General features: G+C 39.2%; 2 protein-coding genes across 2 annotated transcripts in view; both read left to right on the top strand.

Moving 5' to 3' along the window:
* Positions 1-14002, top strand: part of Myo10A (Myosin 10A) — a 101985-nt gene that overhangs the window by 28773 nt on the left and 59210 nt on the right. The window contains exons 2-6 of the mRNA XM_053752046.2: positions 4159-4309; positions 10444-10694; positions 11611-12716; positions 13064-13227; positions 13718-13947. Of these exons, the coding sequence (XP_053608021.1) occupies positions 4160-4309; positions 10444-10694; positions 11611-12716; positions 13064-13227; positions 13718-13947 (1901 nt within the window). The 5' untranslated portion in view covers position 4159. The remainder of the gene's footprint in view (positions 1-4158; positions 4310-10443; positions 10695-11610; positions 12717-13063; positions 13228-13717; positions 13948-14002) is intronic.
* LOC128673892 (uncharacterized) lies at positions 2480-3806 on the top strand. Its single transcript, XM_053752045.2, has 2 exons — positions 2480-2608; positions 2696-3806. Exons 1-2 carry the CDS (start codon positions 2528-2530, stop codon positions 3710-3712), a joined length of 1098 nt encoding a protein of 365 aa, XP_053608020.1. The 5' UTR covers positions 2480-2527; the 3' UTR covers positions 3713-3806.

Raw genomic sequence — 14002 nt, forward strand, 5'->3', positions numbered from 1 at the left:
ACCACAATAAGCACTAAGCCTGTATTGCGGCGAGAACAGAGAAACGGGCACAACACACCCAGAAAATATTTGTGATCAAATAGGTACTTACTTTAATGTAAAAAAAAAAAACTTAAAAAGACACAGCAGTTTCTATTTGTAATCGTCTATTTCATTTAGCTGGCACGGCTGATTTTACTCGACACATTTCTATGTCAATAATATTTCCAGCCATCACCTATGTTATAGGTACATATTTTCTCTCTGCACTTGGGTTAGTTATTATCAACTCGTTGGGCATCCGAGAAAGCCCCTCAATGAGGTCGTGTGGACGTAAAGTGTGGAGTTCGCATACTGAATGACCCTGAATGAATAACCCGGCGGGTTTGAGAAGCTGTTAAAATTACCGAGGCTCTTAAGCAGCAGTGACTTTCGATTTTTATCGCATTATATTAATTCGTATGCAGTTTGCGTTCGTCTTGGAGTGACGGAAGTGATACTATTTAGACCAGGCGTCGTATATAATTACTGATATATATATACTCTATGTAATGTTATTGTATACTGTAATTGCGGACAACACCGACTTTGTTGTTTAAGTGACATGCAAATATTGAGTTCTTCAAAAAAGACGTCAAAAAATTAATTAACACCCCAGGCAGGCAGGCGTCCACAGGCTGCGGTGTCCACTACCCAGCCCTGTCTATCACTTTTTTATACTAATCAGTAGTATAAAAAAGTGATAGACAGGGCACTTAGCTGTCAGTTTAATACTGACATTAAAATTACGTTGTGAGTTGCGGAATGAAAAATATGTTTCATATAGCTGGAAAGGAGATACTGTTAAAATGCAAGAAGGCAACCACACGACCAAGGTTATCTTTATAGCTATGAGGCAAAGTAAACATGTATCTTATCCCGGTTTTATTAACTTAAAAGTCTATAAAATTAATTCAAAAACCGCCATCACCAATGCAAATTGCTCGCGCATTCTTGAACTTGACACAGAGTTTCGTAACACGACATATAAACGACTGGTTTTTGTTAGGTAGGTATTTACGATTTAATAGTTCCAGAATTGCTAATAATTTTTTACTTTCGATACATGTTTAATTAACAACTATGAATTTATTGACAATTATTTGGAAGTTGAGTAGAATAAAATCTGGAACATTAATTTATAGTCACACGTAATATGACAGAATTCAATGATTTTTCAAAAACGCCAAATCCCATTATACAAAATACTAATGAGACACGATTTTAAGTTTTGAAAACTTTAGAATAATCGATAAACTGAAAGTCCGCCCTTACGATAATTTTTTTTCATATTTTTGAAAAAAGAACTAAATAAGCTGTAGCCTGTCGCCTTTATCCTTTTTTATTATCCTTTTGTGTTTTTTACGAATGTTATTAACGGCCGGAATCGAAGCATTTTCTCTTCGGAGCGAATTAAAAATTAATTAACTACATGCAAATGTTAAGCCAGTAATTAACTCTTCACTAATTATTGTAGGAAATTAGGAAGAACATCCACAATAGGGAAAAAATATGAACAAAATGAATATGACACAGAAGCAAAAATTTTTAATGCATCAAAAAACTTTGCTACAAATAAGTTATTTTAAGAGAAATTTTTTTGTCTCTTATTCTAGTAAAAAGATTACAAATGCATGCATGTAAACATATGTCTGTACTTTACACTTGAACTTTGCCCGAGGTGCATTTGAACAGAATGCTAAATGTATGTTTTCATTAATTTATGTTAAGAACAGTTTAATTCCATCCTTTATTAAACCAGTTTTCACGAATTTTAAGCAAAATCATTCTAATTTATCATTGTATTTATCATTGATTGTGTTTAATATTTCTTAAATTATTATATTTCATAAGTACTTTTTGATATGGGTGAAAAATGTGATGGTCGGAAATTTGTAACACGCCAAAAATGCAAAACTTTAATATGTATTCAAGTCTTCACTTCTGCCGGTATTCCCGGAGTGCAACCCTTTTTTTATCTGTTTATACCACAGATATATTACATTGAATGTTCATATATCTGCGGATTATACAAGCCATTTGAAATTGATTCCCACTCCCTTGCAGACTAGCATCAGGTCTAGCCTGTGGTCAGTACATTGTACGTGATTGTATTGTTGAATCAAGTTATTGATTGCACTCAGTGGTTGCTAATTCTAGGTAATGCAAAAATACTAGATCCATGACTAGATCCTACTGTACAGTTATGGAAAGTAGTGTCATTATATACCTGTTTTAAGGCAATATTACTTGGGAGCCCTTCGTAGCATACCTTTAATTCAAGCTCTTTTGAAATCAACATTTCTACTTAAAATTGTTACTTATTAGACGTGATCTATCTTGCATTATTTTTATGCTATACGATTAAAAGATAAGAACTGTAACAACTGCAAAGCTATTCTATTAATCGATAAATATTTGGAAATCAATATTTCATTGTGCATTATTCACGATATTGCGACTTTATCTGGGGCAATATGCGATATTTTGCCCTATAAAGCTATGGGTCATGGCATCATCAGCTAGTGTCACTTGGTCACCGATGGAGACCACTAAATTCATCCTGCTGATACTGGCTGCTACAGCCCAGGTAAGAAATAAAAAAAATTTTTATGAGCATACTCGTAATAAAAATAAATAGTATTTTCCATTTTTAAACTTTCTTTTTTTTTTCCAGTACTCAGCAAATGCCCAGTATTATGCAGCATCACCTTATGCTTCACCATTAGGACTGCCCCCAGCGGCGGGCTACTTGCCCGCACCGGCCGCTCCAGGTTACCTTCCCGCCCCGCCAGCCCCTTACCTACCACCTGCTTTACCGCCCGCTTTACCGCCTGCTTTACCCCCTGCGTATTTACCAGCTCCTGCCCCCGTACCATCTGGATACCCTCCAGCGATTACCATACCGATGCCTCCACTACCTCCTCTTTATGTAAATTTACCACCACCAGCTCCCATGTACGTCACGCCTCCACCTTCAGCTCCACTACTCGTTGAGCTTCCAGCTCCTCCGCCAGTAACCGTCATGACTCCGCCGACACCTCCGATGCTCGTTTCCCCTCCGCCGCTGCCCCCTGTGACTGTCAACCCGCCGCCTTTTCCTCCACTCTGCGTTAATCCACCACCGTCTCCCCCTGTGTACGTAACACCCCCGCCTCTACCGCCAATGTTCGTGAACGCGCCTGCTCTTCCTCCAATACTGGTGGATATTCCTCTACCTCCGCCGATAGTAATTGAGTTGCCGCCGCCTCCTCCTATCGTGGTTCAGCCTCCTCCGTTAGGGCAAGTGATGGTGCAGCCACCGCCACTGCCCCCGATTCCTGTGGAGTTCCCGCCGCTGCCTCCTATGCTCGTGCAGCCTCCACCTTCGCCGCCGCTTTGCGTGCAACCTCCGCCATTGCCACCTATAAGCGTCCAACCTCCACCACCGCCGCCACTGACTATCCCAGGGTCTCCTCCCATGCCGGTCACCATCCAGCCCCCGGCACCAGAGCCCCTATACCTGGAAATTCCTCCATCACCTCCCGTGCTGGTCCAACCTCCTCCTCTGCCCCCATTCTGCGTGCAGCCTCCCCCGCCGCCCCCCATGTGCCTGCAGCCGCCCGCCCCGCCCCCCATCTGCTGCAACCACGCCGCTCCAAGTCCATACGATCCGTACGGTTTTCCGTTAGGACTGGGTTCACTATTCCTGTAAACTTAATATTTTTGTTATGTTAATCTAAACAAATGTTATTATTTTAAATTTGTATTATTTATCCATAATTTAATATGAAAAATAAAAAGTTGTATTAAATCCCAGTCTTTTATTTTGATTGAATATTCGTTCTCTTCCTACATGCTGAGATTTCCATGAATGAAGCGTAATACGTGAATAAACGTTATTCACCATGATTTTATTGAGATTATGATGACTCTTATAATATTTAATTCTTAGAGATTTTATCATCCAATTTGATGGGGCCACAGAAGCAAACACAAAACTATTGTACAACAAAATCACACTATCTACTGTTCGTTATACTACCTATTAATTAGTGATAATTAAAATAAGAGTTAACCTAATAAAAACACACGGTTATAGATTTCCCACTGTAATTTTGAACTACCACATAAACAATGAATGTCTTCGTTTATTTCCAGCATGGCGGGGTCTGGGGGGCTTACAGAATGGTCGGAGGGGGCGTCTGTGTGGTTCCAGCCAAGCGGAGCCTCCGCCCCGCTGCCCGGCCAGCTGCTGGAGGTGCACCGCGCCGCCAGGGTGCTGTTAGTGAGCGCCGTCGTCAATGGCCAGGTAACTTTGCTGATGTTGTCAGTATTGACCATGCCATATTTTAACATTACACAAGCCATATTGACTCATGGTAAGTTGTTTATTAATAAAAATACGACTTTTAGAGGTCTCTAACATAATTGCTTCAAAAAAGCAGCCTGATGCCAGAAATATTGAAGTTTCCATAGACACAACTGCTTAGAAGTGAAAGTGGTTTAATAAGTCATTCAGTCTTATTATTCTTTTGTCGCTGACAAAAATAATCTGTAAATAATATATTTTTATTAACCTAAAGAGATAAATGTTTATCTGCTTGATGATTCGACGTTTGCTGTTAAAATGCTTTTAAAAATCACGTGTCCATTTTTATACAACTTCTTCTCGGCCCATGAACCATAAAAATCAACAACGCTTCGCCTATTGTGACATAGTCGCTAGATGTCTATCTAGCTAGTCTAAAAGCTTTGTTAACACATAATTAAGCTGACACTGACACATACAAGTAGCACTTAAAGCCGATCATTGGACACCAACCGACTGAATAAAAGAAGTCATTATCCGATATTCATCCGAATTATCGTGTCAAGGGGCCTTTGTTGTAACTGCTGACCATAGAAAAGTTGTGGTGGCCTAATATTTGCTAACCGGTATCCAATCCTGACAATGTAATTATTAATTAATTTTAGTTATCCTCTGTCGCCTTGTCCCATACAGTTCTTATACAAGAATTGAGACAATTTTTTTTTATGGCGGTGATAAAGCGTCAGCTGGTAATATCAAGTGTCTACTTTTAGGCAACAGTTCACACATTTTTATAGCATAGGCTTCGCTCAGGTAAAACCATAATAAAAACTAGCATACGTCACTCCTGAAGGTTTCATCTATCTCTAACGTTTATTAAGTACTAGATTTGACCGCGGCTTCGCCCACGTTAATTTTCCGGGATAAAAGGTATCCTATGTCCTTCTCCATACTTCAAACATGTATGCAAAATTTCAAGAAGATTGGTTTAGTAGATAGCGTGAAGAGGTAACAAAGAAACGAACTTACTTTATAATATTAGTTAGGATAGGATTAGGATTGTATAATTTTCTCTTCGTCTTACCTTACCTCATCTCGCTTTGTTAAGTCAACAATATAATTGTAGCATGTCGATGTCGAATCACATGATAAAGGTCAAGAATTATTCTCACATTGTGGTCAACGCCTCGGTAGACCTTAACACGCAAGGTCGCGCCAACTAAACTTTTTATAATATTCATACTAGTAAAAGAGTACAATTCGTACGCAGTCTTGAGAGACAAGCTTAAAGCCACCCAGCACTTCGTTGTCTATAGGTTTTGACACTGACGTGCGTTGACGTACGTCGAAATTTATAAAATTTCTGCATTGTATTCTTCTGTATGAAACGGTCGTCAAGACGAATTTTGTCTAGAGTGTAGATGAACCCAGCCGACCCAAACTCGATAGGTTCGCGTCGTTTTATGTCTGTTCCAACCTTCCATGCCACCATCAAGTGACCACCAAAGAACATATCATATTTTAATCTCAATTCCACCACCCGACATGCAGCTACCTTAGGCAGCTACGTGGCCCTCGAGCAGAGGAGCGGGGAACCGATTCCTTACTCCTGTGCTTCTAGTCGCAACACTTGGTTCTCTCTACCCTCTATAGAATGATGATGTGATACTGTTTTTGTATTATAATAGGTAGTATATTTTATGTAAGTAATTAATCATTTATTGTTCAGCGTATAGCATCTTCCAGCCTAACTGTGCATTTTGTCACTTTGAGTTTATTCAATTGTATTCGTCCGTGAGAGAATTTTATAGCCTTGCTCCGCGGTTGTACTGTTTGTTTGTATTGTTTGTATTTTATTCATAACAAAACAACGTATTCTTTTGAGATGTAGCGCAATTCATCACTAAGTATAGTATAAGAACATGTACATAAGTCAATTAATTTCCAGTGTTTTTCCGATAATAAAAAATTAATACAAAATATAGTGTTTTATTTTTAAGATTCAGAGGTTAGATTACTAATTATTATTTTGGTGTCTGTTCAAAGGCTCTTATATTAATAGAAAGAAAAAAATAATAGAAAAAAAAACAGGTTTGTTGTCAAAACTAGTTAGCTTATATCCTCACTAGGGAGGCATTCGCCGAGGAAGGTTGTTGCAAGGTCGACGAATAGAATGCAAGCAATGTGAAGTGAAACACTACTAAAGGTATGCGAGCCTGGTATGGTCAATAACTTTCAATAATCAAATATCACACATTGCACATTCATTTATTTCTTTTTTCAATTTTTATTTATCTTTAATAACCCTTATGTACTTAATAATTTCTTTTAAAAAATAAAACTAATTAAAAATAATAAACTATAATTGTTAACACAAAGTATTGTTTTCTATAATCTAAGGGTTATCACCTACCATAATACAAAACTTTGATTGAGTATGAAAATACAAAAGTATGTATATGTATGTAGCATACCTGTATGGTATGGTATGTTGATTTTACTCCCATCCACAAACGACTTGTAAGTATGATGGTTATACTTACAAGTCGTGTGCGAATGTTAGCAAAATCAACATACCAGCCAGATGCTTTCGTATCTTTTATCTAAAATCTAAAGTGTTAAAGGTTGTGGTGACCGCTTTCCATCTGGTGGACCCTGATGGGGTTACGTCCAATATTTTCCAAATACACAAACAATTATCAACACAATTATCCTTTTAAAACAAATTATCCTTACGCCTTACATATTATAAAACAAAGTCCTCTGCCGCGTCTGTCTGTCTGTTCGCGATAAAAAAACTAAAAAACTACTGGTAGGATTTTCATGCGTTGTAATGTTTTTACCCGAGCGAAGCCCGGACGGGCCGCTAGTTACGAATAAACCTAATTCTAGAAGGACGACATCGCTTGTTGGCGTAAAAAGTGTAATGGCGCCTCCATGGGTAGGTTATTTTAGGTTACAAGCTATTTAAAAGAACGTGGAAGAAAATTAATTATGTAATGAATTCAGATCATTAACGCTTGCACTTTCCCCGCCCCTCAGTCCACTGCCAGAATCACTTGATGTGGTCAGCTACCCGTTATCCTCAGCGCATAACAGTTATAGCTTATTGAGTGCATTGCAATCTGCAATCAGTTGCACCGGGCTAGCGGCGCATGCGCACCGCTCACAGTGAAATTAGGAGAAATTATGCTGTACTAATTGTGAAAGTTACCGTGGTGTTACAACTCTAAAGGGATTAAGATTTGCTTTATGTGTGAAAATTTTGATTTCAATGTACATGTAATCTAATGTTGTTGTGATGATTTTGTACTCATAAATAATAAAACACATTTGTTAATTAGACAGATGAATCAGTTGCTTATTTATGAGGTTATTATGCAGACACGAACACACGCAATGAATCGATAAATTAATCAAGAGATCATAATTAATCAAGAAGAGATGCTGTTGATAAGTCCAGCGCCAAACATTTCAATAGCATTATTTAGGTGATATTCAGCAATGTATCATAACATCATATTTTTGTCACAAATGTCCAGCTTTTAATCGTCAAGACAGTAGGAAATTTGGATACGGCTTGATAAATAGGCTATAGTTTGAAGCAGTTTGAACATTGATCGTCAGGGCGAGTAGTTATGAAAGGCATTTAATGAGCGATTTTTTTAAATGCGCGTCCGTTTCGCGCCAACTCCGCGCAGTTCCCCCGAAGACTGTCAGTCCTCGGCTTCATGCTCGTCCTGCGACTGCCACGCCACCAGGCAGAGAACTAGGCACAGTGCCCCGGTCACCTTGAAGAAGAAGATGGCGATGGGGATACCTAGGTCCGCGAGTGCGAGACTGTATGGAGGCATGAAGACGAGAAAGAGACGGCAGATGTCTGTCCCCTGTTTGAAGGATTTGTGCTTGAACGTGCTTGTGAATAATGTAATTGATTTCATTTGTTTCCTAGTTAACTATGTACTTTCTTCTGTTATCATTCCGCTATTAGTTACTGATAATAAGAATCTATGATGAATTGATTTTTAAAGGAAAAACTGTATGAACCTATAGTTACCGACCGAATCTGTGAAATATTTTTTTAAATATCTCCAAGTGGTGGTTGTGACTCGATAAAATTAAATTCAACACATTTCGTAGGTATCCAAGTTTCGTATAATGCTATTTCAAACGCTACGATTTTTAGCAATAATAACGGCTATTTAATCTAATGAAACGAGTCGTTGACACATTTCGCTCAAAAAGATAGTTATGCGTAACGTAGGCGTACAAAATAATGTGTTTACTATTCAAATAAGCCCATTCAATTCAACATTCATCTTTACCCAGACCATTTGCATAATTAAAACATTTGCAGTATCGTCTTTAATGATGATTACAAATTATGTAAAATATTCACTATTGTTCACTTCATTTACTATTACAATTACAAAATCTGGCTTACTTCTCAAAGGTATAACGAAATGGCATAAAACTGCAACCACCGGAAAATTATTATAGTTGACGCGCAAGTCTGACATAACAAAACAATTGGTATCAGACCATCTTCTGTGACCTGCAATGGGAACATTTCACTATCGACACCACTTCTATTCATTCCATTTCATAGCTCGCTGACTTCGTGCAAATCTTTCGATGTTTTATTAACAATGCGCAATGGATTGGTCACTGTTTTTAATGGGTTCTAGTCGGTATTCGATTGAGTGATCGTGGTGAAAGGTTTTTGCATCTATTGCCTAGATTACACGAGTGTGATCGTGATCATACATATATTACACATATTAATGGCGTAAGATTAACTCGCCTGTACCCAATTTTAAAACAATAGTGACTGTCACTCATTTGTATTTGATTTGCAGAAAGATTAAGAACCCTGTGCTCATATAGCCAATATACAGGATAGTTAAGATAATCTAGCTTGAGTTTCTGCTATGCAAACCATTTTAGAAAGGGATACCGTTTCCAGCAGTGATCTTACGTGGCGTTAGCAAACATGAAATCAATCATTGACTCCACTCTAACTTACTGAACACAAATCTATTAATGATCAGAATTACTTTTCAATCTGTCGCTGGAACAGAGGCCTAACGCGGGTTTGCAATTCAATTTTCAATATCAAATTTTAGAGAGATGCATCCAACATCCACGTTGAGGTTGGCTGTGTCTTAAGCTTATTGATCTTAAAGAAAGAAAAGTTTTACTTATTTTTCTATTAAATGGCCTTTCTGTTGTAGCTTAGGAGGTTCATTCTCTTTTCCACTTCGCACAAACTCGACTTGTCAGAATGTTTTAACTGTAAGAGACGTCAAAAAACTCACGTCGGATTCCGCGCGGATATGGCTAATTTGCATTCTGTAAAACTCACTCGAACACTAGCGCTACACTTGCGGGAGCGTCGGCGAGTTGAACTAAACTCATTCCGGAATTTTGACAAATATGAGTATGAGATGACTTGCAAATTTGCATTCTGTAAGAAAAACGTCTACCAAAGATCCACTAGCGCTAGCCAAGTGATTGCGGGGCTGGTTTAAATTTCTGACTTATTTGTACCACTAGTATGAAGCAGTCAACCTCACCCGTGTAAGCTAGCCTAATCAGTTTCGTGTAACCGGCAATCACGCGTCGATTATCGAGATCCTGCTATGTGACCCTCATTAGCGCATGCGTTAACGAACAGATACGTGCAACGCATAGGAAAATCTATATACGTTGCTAATATATCACTTGGCATATATGATAGGATGTAACTTTGCATAGTATATCTGATATATAATAGTATCTTTTTCTACATACAATATATTCCAGATTCCATTAGGATTGGCTCTCCTCGTTCTACGGCAACAGGACTGTCCTGGTTTGTTAGGTTGTTGATTCGTGCTCGTTTGAGATCTTTTGAAGCCGTTGTATATCTTTGCTAAACTGATATACCATGCAAAGATATATTTTAATTTTCCTTTGCCCAACAGTGGGACATCACCAGACCAATAAAACATCTTTATTTTTATTCTAATTAATCAATTATTATTTTATTGCACAACTTCAGAAGTTAACAATATTCTATGCCTGTCAAAGACCAAACAGAAAAAGACAAAAAGTTTAATTGGTTCTAATAAACATTATTTCTATTGTTCCAGCAACAAACCTTTGCCCTCCAAATGGGCAATGGCGAAGAGGAAGGCGATCCAGTATGGCCGCGAGAGGAGCTCGGCCCCACTGGTGTGGACGACATGACCCGCCTCCACGACCTGCACGAGGCAGCCCTATTGTGGAACCTGAAACTGAGATACGAGCAGGGATTGATCTATACATACGCTGGTTCCATCCTGGTGGCTGTCAACCCTTACAGACCCGTCGATGCGTTGTATGGACTGCAGACTGCTAGGAGGTATGGTTCTTCATTGTTTTTGAACGGTTTGATTATCTTTTTCATGGGGCATATTTCCTTTATTTCCTCTTTTTGTTTACCCGCCTTTGAGTCTTCCACGAGGCAGCTCTGTTGTGGTATCTGAAACTGAGATACAAACAAGGGTAATGTTTGTGTATAAATATTCCAGTTTCATACTGGAAGCTGCCTAGTTGTAATAGACTAAAGAGGTAAAAGTCCTTTCATTCGGACCTTGTCATTGTCTTTCATCAGGGCAGTTATTTATTATATTTCTATTTCAACGAAAACAATTAATTTCGACTAGTGAGTCTTTCATAAAGCAAGGTAATTAAATTTTTATTAGACCTTCTGTTTCAGTACCCTTCTATTTTGACATTTTACTACCCTTTTAAAAGACAGATCAAGATGAACCTGGTTTTCCTTATAAATGAATTAACTATTTTCAATTAGTTATAAAGTTCATTTATTGACAAGTACTACTTTAAATTACTAGAAACACATTCAAAAAACACATTATAAAAAGAGTGTTGAAAACTTCTAAAAACAAATCTTGCAAAAAAAGTGAATAAAGAACTGTTTTTGTTGTTACCAAAAAGTTAATTCAATTACGTGAGTTTTTTCTGAAGTGATTCTTTCTAATTTCAGCGTATAATTATTTTAAATAACTGTTAGATAAAACCCAACTTTCAAATAAATATTATACATTTTAAATAGCAACACTTTCACTGATTTACGGATGATCCAGTAATCTAGGTTTCTAGCTAGTTTACCCGGGTATCGGTTCGAAGTCCAGGGCAAACTCATTTGTTTTTGTCTTTTTCCAGTTTTTGTTTACCCACGGATGAGATCACCTTACTCATATTATTCAAAGCTATCAAACCATTTATAAATTCATAACTTTTAATCAATTTTCCAGGTACCACGCAGCGGAAGCCCTGGGCGATCTTCCTCCCCACCTGTTTGCCATAGCCGCCGCTGCGCGCGCATCTCTACCTCAGCCTCAAGCCATACTCATCTCCGGCGAGTCAGGAGCAGGCAAAACAGAGTCCACGAAGCTAGCCGTCCAGTTTCTCGCCGCAGTGGCCCCAGCGCCCCCTGGGAGAGCTCCTGTCTCTGAACAAATCTTAGAAGCAGCCCCATTATTAGAAGCCTTTGGCAACGCCAGAACGCCAAAAAATCACAATTCTAGTCGCTTTGGTAAACTACTCGAACTTTACTTCAAAGATGGCGCTTTAGCTGGCGCGAGAGTTGCTCATTATCTTCTAGAAAAGTCCAGAATAGTCACACAGTCACCGGGCGAGAGGAATTATCACGTGTTTTATGAATTGCTCGCTGGGTTAGACGAGGAACAGAGACGGACTCGCGGTTTATTGACCGCGGAGCATTACTTCTACTTAAATCAAGGTGGTGATTCTGGAGGAGCCGGCGCTGGCGCCGATTGGTCAGCTTTATGTGGTGCCATGCAAGTCCTCGGGATAGGGGACTCGGAAAGAGAAGATATTATTAGAGTACTGGCTGCGGTGTTACACCTGGGCAATGTGTACTTTCACAGGAGGCAATTACGTCATGGTCAAGAGGGAGTGCAATTAGGAGGGGGTGCTGAGGTGCGTTGGGCGGCGCATTTATTGAAAGTGCCCGCAGAGGCATTAGCGAGAGCACTGACTACGAGAGTGACTGCCGCTAGAGCTGAAAGAATGAGGTCTCCACTGCCCATAGACCAGGCTTTAGACGCCCGAGATGCGTTTGCTAAGGCTTTATACTCTTCGCTATTCAACTGGCTGGTCCTTCGAATAAACTCGATAGTCCACCGCGCAGGACTACACGACGCTCACCGAATATCTCTCCTTGACATCTTCGGCTTCGAAGACTTGGAAGAGAATTCGTTCGAGCAGCTTTGTATTAATTACGCGAACGAAACTCTGCAGCATTACTTCAATAAGCACATCTTCAAGCTGGAGCAGCAGGAATACCAGAAAGAGAGACTGGAGTGGTCCAACTTAACATGGAATGATAACTCTCCGGGTAATTATTACTGGTTCTATTTATTTAGTTCTTAAATATAGTTTTTTTCTCAATCAAATTTATGTTAGTCAAATTAATATTGTAAAGTGAATCGTACCCAGTTCACCAGATTTCGAGAAAATACACACACACACCACATTATTTTAGACAACCCGAGAAAACGCTAGCATTTCACAGTTATATAAAAGTATTGTATCGAAATCTTATTTATCTAGCGCGGTGGCAGGTGGTAAAAATCATTCTGTAGAAGCGAAAACAGTAATTAAAAGTAAAAAAAAACTGTATCTTTACATATTCATTAGTATACAAAATACAGAGATGACTCAATTCTCCGGTCTCATTTACAGTGATCCAGTTGCTAAGCAAGAAGCCAGTGGGCATCCTGCACCTGCTGGACGACGAGAGCAACTTCCCGCGCGCGTCTGACGCCTCATTCCTGGAGAAGTGTCATTACAACCACGCCCTCAATGAGCTGTACTCCAGGCCCAGGCTCGGCGCCAGCGAGTTTGGAGTCAGTATCCACCACTACAGTTTGTAATGCTTGATCCATAGACAATGAACAGACAAAGACAACGAGCTAATTATAGCCAAATTAAAACATTTCCTCTAAAACATTTCTCAGTACTTTCTTGCCGATTTGTATATTTTTTTAAGAGTAAAACCTACAGACAGCTACACATAAATAAAAGGTCATCACAAAGTCTGATAACTAGGAAAGTCGACGAAAAAGTAGGAAAGCTGGCCCTGGGCTTCGACGCTAAATGGCTGGTAGGAAAAATGGAAAACATAAAATATACTATCGTTAAGTTAGTATCCCATAACACAAGTCTCGAACTTACTTTGGCGCTAGCTCAATCTGTGTGATTTGTCTGCTATGCCGTGTGTTTTTGTGAAGATATAAAGTAACTATTAAATTTAGTTTTTCTTTTTACAAAGCAGCAATTTAAATTTAGGTATTGTAAAACCGGACATACTAATTGAACAGAATCTTAACCTTCCAGATAAAACACTACGCAGGCCAAGTGTGGTACAACGTGGAGGGGTTCCTGGACAAGAACCGGGACGCTCTCCGCGGGGACGTGCTGGAACTACTCTGCAGCAGCGAGGTGCCCCTGGTGGCCGAGATGTCGGCGCAGTTGCGGGCCCAGCACGATGCCAACAAAACTTTACCCAGAGGAGCTAATGGCAGATTCGTCACTATGAAGCCGAGGACTCCCACGGTGGCAGCTAGGTAAGAAGATACAAGACAAGTGCCTTATAGAGGACTGGCCCTGTAGCTAAATAAA

The sequence above is a fragment of the Plodia interpunctella genome, chromosome 11 (genome assembly GCF_027563975.2).
Source record: "Plodia interpunctella isolate USDA-ARS_2022_Savannah chromosome 11, ilPloInte3.2, whole genome shotgun sequence".
Taxonomy (NCBI): Eukaryota; Metazoa; Arthropoda; class Insecta; order Lepidoptera; family Pyralidae; genus Plodia; species Plodia interpunctella.